General features: G+C 45.7%; 1 protein-coding gene across 1 annotated transcript in view; it reads left to right on the forward strand.

Moving 5' to 3' along the window:
• LOC106595591 (glutamate receptor-interacting protein 1) overlaps positions 1-16,779 on the forward strand; it is a 431,870-nt gene that overhangs the window by 409,868 nt on the left and 5,223 nt on the right. The window contains 5 exon segments of the mRNA XM_045722404.1: positions 2,270-2,432; positions 10,112-10,223; positions 13,490-13,637; positions 13,640-13,722; positions 15,813-15,959. Coding sequence (XP_045578360.1) covers positions 2,270-2,432; positions 10,112-10,223; positions 13,490-13,637; positions 13,640-13,722; positions 15,813-15,959 — 653 coding nt within the window.

A 16,779-nucleotide genomic window follows, 5' to 3' on the forward strand; every position in this document is an offset into this window, starting at 1 on the left:
GGGCTCTGACCGTTAATCACAGGTTCTGTCAGTCCTGGGCTCTGACCGTTAACCACAGGTTCTGTCAGACCTGGGCTCTGACCGTTAACCACAGGTTCTGTCAGACCTGGGCTCTGACCGTTAATCACAGGTTCTGTCAGTCCTGGGCTCTGACCATTAACCACAGGTTCTGTCAGACCTGGGCTCTGACCGTTAATCACAGGTTCTGTCAGTCCTGGGTTCTGACCATTAACCACAGGTTCTGTCAGACCTGGGCTCTGACCGTTAATCACAGGTTCTGTCAGACCTGGGCTCTGACCATTAACCACAGGTTCTGTCAGACCTGGGCTCTGACCGTTAACCACAGGTTCTGTCAGACCTGGGCTCTGACCGTTTACCTAAAAAAACCAAATATAATGATATTCCAAAAAAGGTCTGGAAATCAGGATGACAAATATAAATTCTATTTGGACACAGTTCTATTAGAACACACCATTGCAAAGACACCACAAATTGGAAAGACACCACAAAAAATCTAAGTAAACTTCAATGCTATTTGGCTCTAAACAGACAGTACATGATGGCAGACTATCTGACCACTGTGACTGATAGAAAACTGAGGAAAACACTGACTAGGTACAGACTCAGTGAGCACAGTCTGGCTATAGAGACTGGTCGTCACAGACAAACCTGGCTGCCCAGAGAGGACAGGCTGGCTATAGAGACAGGTCGTCACAGACAAACCTGGCTGCCCAGAGAGGACAGTCTGGCTATAGAGACAGGTCGTCACAGACAAACCTGGCTGCCCAGAGAGGACAGTCTGGCTATAGAGACCGGTCGTCACAGACAAACCTGGCTGCCCAGAGAGGACAGTCTGGCTATAGAGACAGGTCGTCACAGACAAACCTGGCTGCCCAGAGAGGACAGTCTGGCTATAGAGACCGGTCGTCACAGACAAACCTGGCTGTCCAGAGAGCACAGTCTGGCTATAGAGACCGGTCGTCACAGACAAACCTGGCTGCCCAGAGAGGACAGTCTGGCTATAGAGACCGGTCGTCACAGACAAACCTGGCTGCCCAGAGAGGACAGTCTGGCTATAGAGACAGGTCGTCACAGACAAACCTGGCTGCCCAGAGAGGACAGTCTGGCTATAGAGACAGGTCGTCACAGACAAACCTGGCTGCCCAGAGAGGACAGTCTGGCTATAGAGACCGGTCGTCACAGACAAACCTGGCTGCCCAGAGAGGACAGTCTGGCTATAGAGACAGGTCGTCACAGACAAACCTGGCTGCCCAGAGAGGACAGTCTGGCTATAGAGACCGGTCGTCACCGGTCGTCTGCTCCAGGGGAGAGGTAGAGACAGAGCTGCATTTCCTATTACACTGTGACAAATACTCAGAAATAAGATAATATTTATTTCCCAAAATGTTAATTCAATACAAAGAATTTGAAACTATAAAAGATGAAGACAAAATCTAATATTTATTGGGTGAAAAAGCCAAAATGTGCAGTTTTGTCAGCCAAATATGTGTCCTCCTGCCACAACTTGAGGGACAGCTAGTGAAAAGTGCAATGTAATGTGGATAATATTTCCCATCATGTTTTGTTTTGTCTTTCATACCAGGTCATGTGTCTTCTCAGTCATGTTGACACTGGTCTACTACCATCACTTTAATGTATTGTTGTTCTCATTAATATTGTTGTTGTAATATTGTTGTTGTAATTGTTGTTAATGGTAATCCCATGTCCACTATTATTGATGTTGGTCCCACCATTTATTTATATATAAATATATATATATTTTATATATATATAAATATATATTTTTATTTTATTTTAATTTTTCAATATGTATACTTTGACAATGTAAGTAATAATGAACTTGCCATGTCAATAAAGTCAATTGAATTGAATTGAATTGAGAGAGAGCGAGAGAGAGAGAGAGAGAGAGAGAGAGAGAGAGAGAGAGAGAGAGAGACAGAGAGACAGTTTGAGAGAATTTCACAGAATTCCACACACGCTCTAACACTCAATTCATATGGACCAACTAGTTCTACAGGAAAACCGTTCAATGACTGGAAGATCCATTCACCAAGGTGTTGTATTACATGATCACCAGTGAGTGGCTGTAGCACGACAGGTACATACAGTGGAGATGTAATGGAGGGTTTTGACTGAACTATGCTCATGTGAGGAGGAAACTTCTGATACCTGAAAGACTGTGTTAGCTAAAGACTTTAGCTCAGTGGGCTAACATCGTCTTGTCGTGTGTGTATGTATCCCGTCCCAGCCCCAGGTTTCCAGGCGTCTGGCTACAGCTTCCACAGCCATGAGTGGAGGAACGCCAAGCCCAGCCAGGGCAGCCTGTCCCCTGTCAGCACCCGCCAGAGACACAACATCCTGGCAGACCTCGGCCTCAGCGATGACGAATGGGACAGACCCACCGCCGGCGGGTACATTCAACCCTGTTCTCACCTTTAACCTCTGAACCTCTAACCCTTGACCTCTCAGCAACACCACCACTGGCCCTTTATCTTGCAACCCACTGTCAAACACCTCAGTCATATTTCAGTGATTGTTCTGAATTCCCTGCCGCTAAACATACACACACACACCGTACACAATGGCAGCCCAGAAACACTACAACTTTAAAGTACTATTAGTGAAATATTACTAGTATGTGTACATACTACTGATAATACAGCTGCTATTTGAACTTGACCTTGGCTAACAGCTGTTTGTGTTTGATAAAGAAGCTCTTTATAATTCAGTCATTAGCATATCTTCTATCATAAATCCCTTTTAGAAGCTTATGAATAAAGTACAAAAGGGGACAGGAAGTACAGAACACAGATTTGTTCTTCTTCCTGTGGACTGATATCAAAGCTTATCAAAGTTTCTGTACTATCAAAGCTGTTCTCTGTTCCTGTTTATAGTTTCCCCTCTGGCCTCAGATGTTCCCTCAGTTAATCTAGTTCTTTATGGAACATATCAGGGCTAAAGTGATAGCTTGGTATCCAATGGAGAATAATCATAGCTGAGGATGTGACTCAGCACAGTGGAAAAACTATCACTTTAGGCAGTATTGAAATCTTCAAAGAGATTCAAGTGTAAATGAAAGCAAAGCGCCCTTACAGAATTCTCTTTGAGCCCTGGTCAAATAGGTCTCGTGGTAGAATAGTGTATTGATCCCTAAGGGGGGTTATTGGTTTTGCTGAAGAATCACATCAACAAAAACAAGGAATAGGACAGAATAACTCCTCACATGACCTAAAGGATACATGTTCCTGGTTCATAACTATATACATGTTCCTGGTTCATAACTATATACATGTTCCTGGTTCATAACTAGTGTGTTCATATATACATGTTCCTGGTTCATAACTAGTGTGTTAATATATACATGTTCCTGGTTCATAACTAGTGTGTTAATAGATACGTGTTCCTGGTTCATAACTAGTGTGTTAATATATACATGTTCCTGGTTCATAACTAGTGTGTTAATAGATACATGTTCCTGGTTCATAACTATATACATGTTCCTGGTTCATAACTATATACATGTTCCTGGTTCATAACTATATACATGTTCCTGGTTCATAACTATATACATGTTCCTGGTTCATAACTAGTGTGTTCATATATACATGTTCCTGGTTCATAACTAGTGTGTTAATATATACATGTTCCTGGTTCATAACTAGTGTGTTAATAGATACGTGTTCCTGGTTCATAACTAGTGTGTTAATATATACATGTTCCTGGTTCATAACTAGTGTGTTAATAGATACGTGTTCCTGGTTCATAACTAGTGTGTTAATATATACATGTTCCTGGTTCATAACTAGTGTGTTAATATATACATGTTCCTGGTTCATAACTAGTGTGTTAATAGATACATGTTCCTGGTTCATAACTATATACATGTTCCTGGTTCATAACTATATACATGTTCCTGGTTCATAACTAGTGTGTTAATATATACATGTTCCTGGTTCATAACTAGTGTGTTAATATATACATGTTCCTGGTTCATAACTAGTGTGTTAATAGATACATGTTCCTGGTTCATAACTAGTGTGTTAATATATACATGTTCCTGGTTCATAACTAGTGTGTTAATAGATACATGTTCCTGGTTCATAACTAGTGTGTTAATATATACATGTTCCTGGTTCATAACTAGTGTGTTAATAGATACATGTTCCTGGTTCATAACTAGTGTGTTAATAGATACATGTTCCTGGTTCATAACTAGTGTGTTAATAGATACATGTTCCTGGTTCATAACTAGTGTGTTAATAGATACATGTTCCTGGTTCATAACTAGTGTGTTAATAGATACATGTTCCTGGTTCATAACTAGTGTGTTAATGGATACTTGTTCCTGGTTCATAACTAGTGTGTTAATATATACATGTTCCTGGTTCATAACTAGTGTGTTAATAGATACATGTTCCTGGTTCATAACTAGTGTGTATCTCTGGGGGGGGGAGATTCTCCTCTATTGAGGGGGGGGTTCTCCTTTATTGGGGGGGATTCTCCTCTATTGGGGGGGATTCTCCTCTATTGAGGGGGGTCTCCTCTATTGAGGGGGGGGGGGTTCTCCTCTATTGAGGGGGGGTTCTCCTCTATTGAGGGGGGTTCTCCTCTATTGCTCAAAGATGATCATCAAGGAGGTACAGAGATTCACCAGAATTATTCATCAATTAACCGTCATCAGAAAAGGGTTTCAAACGGAATCAAATTGGTGTCTTGGTGTTCTTGAAATATTGTTGATTGAAGTACCTCTCTTCCTTAACGTTTGACAGAGCTTCTACTCTGCCTACCGGCCTAATCACTGACAGCAGGTGAGGCACACGGCAGGGCTGTGTCCTTACACCCCTTTAGTTCTCAAACCAACCCAACCCTAACCTCACCTAACCCTAACCTGGGTGGCACAGGGCAAGAATGTACCCTCACACCGCTAATGTTCTCAAACCAACCCAAACCCAATCCTCTCACTGAAACCTCCCAGTCTCCCACTTAAACCAAGCAAGCCACCTTGTCTCTCTCCTAACCTCAACACAACACACACTCACCTGTACCCCAACACCCGATCCCACCTTCACCTGAATGGCACAAGGCAGGGCTGTTCCCTCCCACCACTAACGTTCTCAACCCAAACCAACTGAAATCCTAACCCCCTACTGGTCGCTCCCCTTAGCCTCAACAAACTGTCTCTGAAACACACCTCTCAGCTGGATCTCCGTGCCCTTGGTCCAGCATGGCACATCCGTCTCCTTGTGTCCAAACTGTATGGGGGTGTGTTATCTCCTCTCTGTTTGTGTCTATATCTCAGCCCTCTCCTACCTACCTACTTACGTACAGAACCTACCTACCTACATACAGAACCTACCTACCTACATACAGTACCTACCACCCACCCACCCACCCACCCACCCACCCACCCACCCACCCACCCACCCACCCACCCACCCACCCACCCACCCACCCACCCACCCACCCACCCACCCACCCACCCACCCACCCACCCACCCACCCACCCACCCACCCTCCCACACAGCACCCTCCCACACAGCACCCACCCACCCACCGCACCCACCCACCCACCCACCCACCCACCCACCCACCCACCATTCTTCCCACCCACCCACCCACCACCCACCCACCCACGGAGCTTGCTTCCCACCCGACCCACCAATCCAATCGACCCGACCCACCCACCCACCCACCCACCCACCCACCACCCACCCACCCACCCACCCACCCACCCACCCACCCACCCACCACCCACCCACCCACCCACCACCCACCACCCACCCACCCACCCACCCACCCACCCACCCACCCACCACCCACCACCCACCCACCCACCACCCACCCACCACCCACCCACCGAGCCACCCACCCACCCACCCACCACCCACCCACCCACCCACCGACCCACCCACCCACCCACCCACCCACCCACCCACCCACCACCACCCACCCACCCACCCACCCACCCACCACCCACCCACCCACCCACCCACCCACCCACCACCCACCCACCCACCCACCCACCCACCCACCCACCCACCCCACCCACCCACCCACCCACCCACCCACCCACCCACCCACCCACCCACCACCCACCCACCCACCCACCCACCCACCCACCCACCCACCCACCCACCCACCCACCCACCGAGCTTGCTTCCCACCCACCCACCCACCCACCCACCCACCCACCCACCCACCACCCACCCACCCACCCACCCACCCACCCACCCACCCACCCACCCACCCACCCACCCACCCACCCACCCACCCACCCACCCACCCACCCACCCACCACCCACCCACCCACCCACCCACCCACCCACCCACCCACCCACCCACCCACCCACCCACCACCCACCCACCCACCCACCCACCCACCCACCCACCCACCCACCACCCACCCGAGCTTGCTTCCCACCCACCCACCCAACGACCCACACCACCCACCCACCCACCCACCCACCCACCACCACCCACCACCCACCCACCCACCCACCCACCCACCACCCACCACCACCCACCCACCCACCACCCACCCACCCACCCACCCACCCACCCACCCACCCACCCACCCACCCACCCACCCACCCACCCACCCACCCACCCACCCACCCACCCACCCACCCACCCACCCACCCACCCACCACCCACCCACCCACCGCACCCTCCCACACGCACCCACCACCCACCCACCCACCCACCCACCACCCATCCACCCACCCACCCTAGCTACCTAGCTACCTATGTACATACCTACCTATCTACCTACCTATCTACCTATGTACATACCTACCTATCTACCTACCTAGCTACCTATGTACATACCTAGCTATCTACCTACCTATCTACCTACTTACCAATCTAGCTACCTACCTAACTAGCTACCTACAGTTGAAGTCGGAAGTATACATACACCTTAGCCAAATACATTTAAACTCAGCTTTTCACAATTCCTGACATTTAATCTTAGTAAAAATTCCCTGTTTTAGGTCAGTTAGAATCACCACTTTATTTTAAGACTGTGTCGTGTCTTTGGGGGTACCATTAAACGGAAGATATGTTTATCAATTAGCTCCCTGGAATTATTATCACGCGATTAAACTGATTAATCGTTTAATTGTAATTAACTAGGAGATCGGGGCACCAAGGAGAATATTCAGATTACAAAGCTATAATTTTCCTAATATAACTTTCCTGTACTATAATATTATATTCTATTACAGTATAGGCCGATTATCTTCTAGTTTCAATGGTGTATTTACCTCTAGTCCAGTCTCATCCCAAACGTCGTAAATTGTTGTATCTGCACGAACCCAGTCTTTACTAAAATCATCCATACATCAATTGTCTTAAAATCATTTATTTACTACACTAAGTAATTAACAGAAAAACATACAAACAGTAATTATCGTCACAAAGGATTGGGATAGGAATGTGCCCTTGTGGGCTAAACAGGCAGGTCGGCCTGTTGAACAATGGATCATAAAAGGTCAGCTGTGGCAGTTACACAGAGTTCATTAATATTAACAATTGAAGGCTCACTCATTCGGGAACAATTGCAATCAATATATATTTACGCTCATGTGTCGTTCTGATTCTTGTTGGAGAGTAGTTCTGATGGAGAGTCTCTCTCTCGGTTAGAATGGATCTTTCAAAGCGACATTCATTAATGTCGTCATCGAATGGTTGTTTCGTTGGTCTTCGCGTTCGATGATATAATTTACTTAGCTGCAGACTAATAATTAATATCAAAGACTTGTTCTTATTCTGTCGGTATCAATAGTCTAAAAGTTAACCACGTGGTATAGTTTCAGTAGAGTACTTTCAGTAGAGTACTTGGATGGTCAAACCTCTGGCCATAGAGTGTAGGCCTGGTCTGAAGAAATGTAAATCCGGGGGTGTTTTATAGTGCCCATAGAACAGCTTGTCAAATGACGCCTGGTCCTGTATGGGTCCCTGGGGGCGTGCCTATGACTGAGTTAGATTTGGTTACAGAAATACAATTCTATCACATTACATCAGTACATAGCATCTCAATGTCTTACAAAAGCTTTATCCTTATTAATACATTTCATCCACCCATATGATGCAAGTCTTAAACTGAGTCTATTATATAAACAGTTTTATGGTAATATGGCTATATTGTCTCTTCTGAGTATCACAAAATTGTACCAAGCGGATCAGTTCGTAGCTGGATTCTTCACCAATCTTCCATACCTTCTCCAGAACACAAAATGTCGCTTGGCTCTCCAATTCTATGAGTTGGAAGAATTTCCTGTGTCTCTCTATGGGCCATGTGGCCAGAGACTCTCCTGGAATTTTAGAGTTTTTACGACCCTTTACACACAGGGTGGATTGTGTGCAAAAGGGAGGGGTCAACTGTCCTCCCTGTACCAAAAGAGGCCAACGTCATGACAACTGTGAAATGTCAGAATAATAGTAGAGAGAATTATTTATTTCAGCTCTTATTTATTTCATCACATTCCCAGTGGGTCAGAAGTTTACATACACTCAATTAATATTTGGTTAAATTGCCTTTAAATTGTTGAACTTGGGTCAAACGTTTTGGGTAGCCTTCCACAAGCTTCCCACAATAAGTTGGGTGAATTTTGGCCCATTCCTCCTGACAGAGCTTGTGTAATTGAGTCAGGTTTTTAGGCCTCCTTGCTCGCACACACTTTTTTAGTTCTGCCCACAATTTTTCTATAGGATTGAGGTCAGGGCTTTGTGATGGCCACTCCAATACCTTGACTTTGTTGTCCTTAAGCCATTTTGCCACAACTTTGGAAGTATGCTTGGGGTCATTGTCCTTTTGGAAGACCCTTTGCGACCAAGCTTTAACCTCCTAACTGATGTCTTGAGATGTTGCTTCAATATACATAATTTTCTTGCCTCATGATGCCATCTATTTTATGAAGTGCACCAGTCCCTCCTGCAGCAAAGCACCCCCACAACATGATGCTGCCACCACCGTGCTTCATGGTTGGGATGGTATTCTTCGGCTTGAAAGCATTCCCCTTTTTCCTCTAAACATAACGATGCTTATTATGGCCAAACAGTTCTATTTTTGTTTAATCAGACCAGAGGACATTTCTCCAAAAAGTACGATCTTTGTCCCCATGTGCAGTTGCAAACCGTAGTCTGGCTTTTTATGGCGGTTTTGGAGCACTAGCTTCTTCCTTGCTGAGCGGCCTTTCAGGTTATGTCGATATAGGACTTGTTTTACTGTGGATATAGATACTTTTGTACCCGTTTCCTCCAGCATCTTCACAAGGTCCTTTGCTGTTGTTCTGGGATTAATTCACACTTTTCGCACCAAAGTACATTCATCTCTAGGAGACAGAATGCGTCTCCTTCCTGAGCGGTATGATGGCTGCTTGGTCCCGTGATGTTTATACTTGCGTACTATTGTTTGTACAGATGAACGTGGTACCTTCAGGTGTTTGGAAATTGCTCCCAAGGATGAACCAGACTTGGGGAGGTCTATATTTTTTTCTGAGGTCTTGGCTGATTTCTTTTGATTTTCCCATGATGTCAAGCAAGGTTTGAAGGTAGGACTTGAAATACATCCACAAATACACCTACAATTGACTCAAATGTTGTCAATTAGCCTATCAAAAGCTTCTAAAGCCATGATATCATTTTCTAGAATTTTCCAAGTTGGCACAGTCAACTTAGTGAATGTAAACTTCTGACCCACTGGAATTGTGATACAGTGAATTATAAGTGAAATAATCTGTCTGTAAACAATTGTTGGAAAAATGACTTGTGTCATGCACAAAGTAGATGTCCTAACCAACTTGCCAAAACTATAGTTTGTTAACAAGAAATTTGTGGAGTGGTTGAAAAATGATTTTTAATGACCAACCTAAGTGTATGTAAACTTCTGACTTCAACTGTATGTACCTACCTCCCTACCTACCTACCTACCTACCTACTTACTGCTCCACTCGCTCTGCCTGCACAGCCCATTGACACCCTGCCCACACGTTGTGGTCACCAGCCCTCATCAGTGTGGTGGCCTGCCCTGACTGCTCACTGATTGGCTGACTGGGGGTGTTAACCTCTGACCTTTTCCCCCCTCCAGGTTCACTGTGGGTCATGACGGGACCGAGCCGGACCAGGAAGAGAACTTCTGGTCTCAGGCCCTGGAAGATCTAGAGACCTGCGGCCAGTCTGGCATCCTGAGGGAACTGGAGGTAACAAGGAGCCAAAATGGCCGAATACATGTACAGTTTCATTCATCACAGTACAATGCTAACCGAGCCGGACCAGGAAGAGAACTTCTGGTCTCAGGCCCTGGAAGATCTGGAGACTTGCGGCCAGTCTGGCATCTACAGTTTCATTCATCACAGTAGATTTAAAATGGCTGAGGACATCTACAGTTTCATTCATCACAGCACAATACAAACACAACACTGACAAACCTACGTATCTTCTAGACCAGTGGCTTTACTTATACAGTAACATATTGGTGAAGAAAAGCTCTCAACTCTCACCTTTCTCCTCTTCTATCCCCATCCCTTCCACTTCCTGTTTTGGAGTTCTCTTTTTCAATTGCATGATGTCACTTCCTGTTGATGTGTGTAACCACTCCTTCTCTTTCCAGGACGAGCCAGACAGGCTTCTGAATAAGAGAAACTTGGTACACCCTTTTCCTTTTTGGGGCTTCCTCTCTGCTTGTAGCTGACACTGTGGCACCCTGGTGCTGTCCCTGTACTGCTGGCACCCCTCTCTCTCTCTCTCTCTCTCTCTCTCTCTCTCTCTCTCTCTCTCTCTCTCTCTCTCTCTCTCGTCTCTCTGTCTCTCTCTATCTCTCTCTTGTTCTCTCTCTCATGCTAGTGGGCTGCGGGTGGTGTTGTGTAGCCTCTGATGATCACCAGCAGCTTGTCTCAGATCCTGGGGGTGCATTCAAACCCTGACTCTATGGTCGGACATCCATAGAGGACCATCTACCCTGGTTATAGATTCAAACTCTGACTCTATGGTCGGACATCCATAGAGGACCATCTACCCTGGTTATAGATTCAAACCCTGGTTATAGATTCAAACCCTGTGTCTATGGTCGGACATCCATAGAGGACCATCTACCCTGGTTATAGATTCAAACCCTGACTCTATGGTCGGACATCCATAGAGGTCCATCTACCCTGGTTATAGATTCAAACCCGGACTCTATGGTCGAACATCCATAGAGGTCCATCTACCCTGGTTATAGATTCAAACCCGGACTCTATGGTCGGACATCCATAGAGGACCATCTACCCTGGTTATAGATTCAAACCCTGACTCTATGGTCGGACATCCATAGAGGTCCATCTACCCTGGTTATAGATTCAAACCCTGACTCTATGGTCGGACATCCATAGAGGACCATCTACCCTGGTTATAGAACCACGGCCAACCACAGGCTGAACACTCCCTGGTCTGTCCTCAAGGCAAGCCTGGACACATAGGACAATCTAACTGCAAATATATCCTTGTGTATTTAAGGCACGCCACTAGGAAACAATGTTCATTTTCACGTAGAGGCAACCGTACACATTTTTTCCCTTTGTAAAACGAATTTATCAAGGTTGAAATATCCTTGATTGTGAGTCAGACTCGCTAGCGAAACCTCAACATGACACCATATGTTGTCATTTATGAAGGTGAGATCATTACTCATTTAAACGTTGTTTGGCATATTGAAACTCATTGGATATGTCCCAAATGGCACCCTATTCAATATATTATACACTACATGGCACCCTATTCAATATATTATACACTACATGGCGCCCTATTCAATATATTATCCACTACATGGCACCCTATTCCCTATATTATACACTACATGGGCCCTATTCCCTATATTATACACTACATGGGCCCTATTCCCTATATTATACACTACATGGGCCCTATTCCCTTTATTATCCACTACATGGGCCCTATTCCCTATATTATCCACTACATGGGCCCTATTCCCTTTATTATACACTACATGGGCCCTATTCCCTATATTATACACTACGTGGGCCCTATTCCCTATATTATACACTACATGGGCCCTATTCCCTATATTATACACTACATGGGCCCTATTCCCTATATTATACACTACATGGGCCCTATTCCCTATATTATACACTACATGGGCCCTATTCCCTATATTATACACTACATGAGCCCTATTCCCTATATTATACACTACATGGGCCCTATTCCCTATATTATACACTACATGGGCCCTATCCCCTATATTATCCACTACATGGGCCCTATTCCCTATATTATCCACTACGTGGGCCCTATTCCCTATATTATCCACTACATGGGCCCTAGTCCCTATATTATACACTACATGGGCCCTGTGCTATGAAGGGAATAGTGGGCCATTTGGCATGCATCCGTAGTGCTGCCTGGAGGTGTGTTGACGCTCAGCAATACATTGTAAATGAACCTTGAAATGAAGTGTCAATGCAGGAAGTAAGTAACACCGTGTGAATCACAGAGGTTAGTTTGGAATGAAGAGAAATAATTATGGTTTCAGTTTGGAGACATTAAATCAAAGAGGCTTGACTGAATTAAATGTCACCTCAACTTGGACTGGATATCCCCTGTGGCTCCTCATTCGCTGTAAATGAACATGTCTGTTCATTCATGTCAGTAGTGAAGAGCATTTTGCATTTGTCAACATGAAAACTGGCAAATTGTATGTTGGAATGAATCACACATCTTCCATTTCGAGTCAAAGCGCTGTACCTTGTGTCTTGGTGCATGGAGACTGTGGCAGTGTGTTGTTTGCCAAACTCTTTCTGTTTCTGCAACACCTCTATGCATCAGCTTGGGTGAAACAGTGTTCAGTTTCACTTGTTTGTCACAAACATCAGACTACCACGTCTGGTGGTTTGAGTGACATCACTCATTACTGTCCAATCAGAGGGAGGAGTGGTGATGATGATGATGTGGCAATGGGCATGGCGGTGTGAGCAAAGCATGATGGGACAGTTGCTGCAAGGCGTCTTGGGTTTTGAAGTTTTTCAGTCTTTGTTTGTTTGTTTATTGGGTCGTGATGATGATGAGCCAACCATCTCCTCTAACAGGAACTTTCTATGTTATTATTCTACAATCAAACCATTTCTCTTTGACATACTGCTTGAACACATTCTACACCTGGAACAGTTCTCATGTCCATGAGCGTACCTTGTACTTCATATCTCACTTTGGAAGTTCATCACCCCTTTTCTCCCTCTCTGGCCTCTCCCCTTCCCTCTCCCCCTCCTCTCTCTCCTCTCATTTCCCCTTTCCTCCCTCTCCTTCATCTCCTCCGTCTCGCCCTCTCTCTTCTCTCTCCCTCCCTCCCTCCTCTCCATCTCCCCCCTCTCCCTCCCCCATCTCCTCCCTCTCCTCCTCTCTCTTTTCTCTCGGTCCCCTCCCTCATCTCCTCCCCCGTTGTCTCCTCCCCCCCCTCCCCCTCCAGGCCACCATTATGTCAGGCAGCAGTCTGAGTCTGAACCATGACCCTGCTCCTCTGAGGAGCCACCTGGGTCGGCAGGCCAGCTTCCAGGAGCGCAGCGCAGCCCGGCCGCAGTACAACCAGTCCTCGCGCTCCAACACCCTGCCCAGCGACGGGGGCGCAAGGCCTTCGCCATGAGGAAGATGAAACAGGAGATGAATGACATCATGTCGCCCACCCCCGTGGAGCTGCACAAGGTAACGATGATAAAACACCACCAAGTACAGCTGCTTTACACTGTTTACATCACTTCATTTCATGGAACGTCAGAGGGGTTAAAATCCCTGAGAAGGTAAGAAAGTTCTGACGCATCTTACGTGTGTGTGTGTCTTCAACTTGAGCTTTTTGACAACGTCATTTATGATGAAGCTCTGGTACTGACATGTTATGATTGTCATCAGACACAGCCTGTCATCCAGTCTATCAATCATGTTATGACTGTCATCAGACACAGCCTGTCATCCAGTCTATCAATCATGTTATGCTGTCATCAGACACAGCCTGTCATCCAGTCTATCAATCATGTTATGCTGTCAGTAGACACAGCCTGTCATCCAGTCTATCAATCATGTTATGCTGTCAGTAGACACAGCCAGTCATCCAGTCTATCAATCATGTTATGCTGTCAGTAGACACAGCCAGTCATCCAGTCTATCAATCATGTTATGCTGTCAGTAGACACAGCCAGTCATCCAGTCTATCTATCACATTATGACTGTCAGTAGACACAGCCTGTCATCCAGTCTATCAATCATGTTATGCTGTCATCAGACACAGCCTGTCATCCAGTCTATCAATCATGTTATGCTGTCAGTAGACACAGCCTGTCATCCAGTCTATCAATCATGTTATGCTGTCAGTAGACACAGCCTGTCATCCAGTCTATCAATCATGTTATGCTGTCAGTAGACACAGCCAGTCATCCAATCTATCAATCATGTTATGCTGTCAGTAGACACAGCCTGTCATCCAGTCTATCAATCATGTTATGCTGTCAGTAGACACAGCCTGTCATCCAGTCTATCAATCATGTTATGACTGTCAGTAGACACAGCCTGTCATCCAGTCTATCAATCATGTTATGCTGTCAGTAGACACAGCCTGTCAAATCATGTTATGCTGTCAGCAGACACAGCCTGTCATCCAGTCTATCAATCATGTTATGACTGTCAGTAGACACAGCCTGTCATCCAGTCTATCATAATCATGTTATGCTGTCAGTAGACACAGCCTGTCATCCAGTCTATCAATCATGTTATGCTGTCAGTAGACACAGCCTGTCATCCAGTCTATCAATCATGTTATGCTGTCAGTAGACACAGCCTGTCATCCAGTCTATCAATCATGTTATGCTGTCAGTAGACACAGCCTGTCATCCAGTCTATCATTCAATCATGTTATGCTGTCAGTAGACACAGCCTGTCATCCAGTCTATCAATCATGTTATGCTGTCAGTAGACACAGCCTGTCACATCATGTTATGCTGTCAGTAGACACAGCCTGTCATCCAGTCTATCAATCATGTTATGCTGTCAGTAGACACAGCCTGTCATCCAGTCTATCAATCATGTTATGACTGTCAGTAGACACAGCCTGTCATCCAGTCTATCATATCATGTTATGCTGTCAGTAGACACAGCCTGTCATCCAGTCTATCAATCATGTTATGACTGTCAGTAGACACAGCCTGTCATCCAGTCTATCAATCATGTTATGACTGTCAGTAGACACAGCCTGTCATCCAGTCTATCAATCATGTTATGCTGTCAGTAGACACAGCCTGTCATCCAGTCTATCATATCAATGTTATGCTGTCAGTAGACACAGCCTGTCATCCAGTCTATCAATCATGTTATGCTGTCAGTAGACACAGCCTGTCATCCAGTCTATCACCATCATGTTATGCTGTCAGTAGACACAGCCTGTCATCCAGTCTATCAATCATGTTATGCTGTCAGTAGACACAGCCTGTCATCCAGTATCAATCATGTTATGCTGTCAGTAGACACAGCCTGTCATCCAGTCTATCAATCATGTTATGACTGTCAGTAGACACAGCCTGTCATCCAGTCTATCAATCATGTTATGACTGTCAGTAGACACAGCCTGTCATCCAGTCTATCAATCATGTTATGCTGTCAGTAGACACAGCCTGTCATCCAGTCTATCAATCATGTTATGCTGTCAGTAGACACAGCCTGTCATCCAGTCTATCATTGAAGTGCATTATTTATACCAGGTTAAATGATTGATTGATAGTTGAAGACATTATTGATTGATTGTGCAGGTGAGTCTGTTGAAGGAGTCGGACCTTGAAGACTTTGGCTTCAGTGTGTCGGATGGCCTCCTGGAGAAAGGTGTCTATGTCAACAACATCCTCCCAGGGGGACCTGCAGAGGTCGGGGGGCTGAAGTCCTACGACAGGCTGCTACAGGTACTCACACACACGTGGGCACAGATGCTTCCTCATGCAGAACACACACATCCACAACATCACCCTGCCCAGACCCACCTGCTCACCCCCCCATCTCCAGCGCCCGCATCACTCTCCTCCACACGGCCTCAAACTGCACCATGTTGTTTCTCTCCGTCACCCACAAGCACTTTCAACATTTAGATAAGAAATCATTTGACCTTTCCAATAGTTTGTATTTCCTACATGTAGCTAAAGGTAGGAAGTAGATATGGGTGTTACAGTTAGATCTCCCTAAAGTAGAGCATATCTACACAGTTCATAAAACCTCAAATGATTTTTGTATTTTTTTTTGTGGCCCAAATTGATACACACCATTGGCCTAATTTCCCGCTGGTCTAAGTGAGGCTGACTTTGCAGAGATATTCATAGTGATGGATAGATGAATCCCTCTCCAGGGAAGCTATCTAGTGAACGTGCCATTAGCATATGAAAAGAAAGGTTCTCTCATTATTCGCTGCTCAGAGAGAGAGAGAGACTGTCCTTCCTTATCAGCTTTCCTCAGGTCACTGTTGTTGTTTTAAAAGCACAAACATTCTGCTGGCAGGTGGAAGTCATCCTGGGACGTTATTCAACTTTTATTTGATCAAGTCACTGACAATGTTGTTTTAAAAGCACAAACACAAGATGCTCAAGCAAATGAACTGCAGTTTATTCCAATAGCCAAGATGATAGATTATTCAGCTTGTATGTTTATTGTGGGGTAATTTAAGGGTACATCAGTAAATATGAATCAGCTGTATACAGGAGCAGAGGGAGAGAACTTAAGTGATCTGTCTTC

This window comes from Salmo salar, chromosome ssa07 (assembly GCF_905237065.1).
Source record: "Salmo salar chromosome ssa07, Ssal_v3.1, whole genome shotgun sequence".
Taxonomy (NCBI): domain Eukaryota; kingdom Metazoa; phylum Chordata; class Actinopteri; order Salmoniformes; family Salmonidae; genus Salmo; species Salmo salar.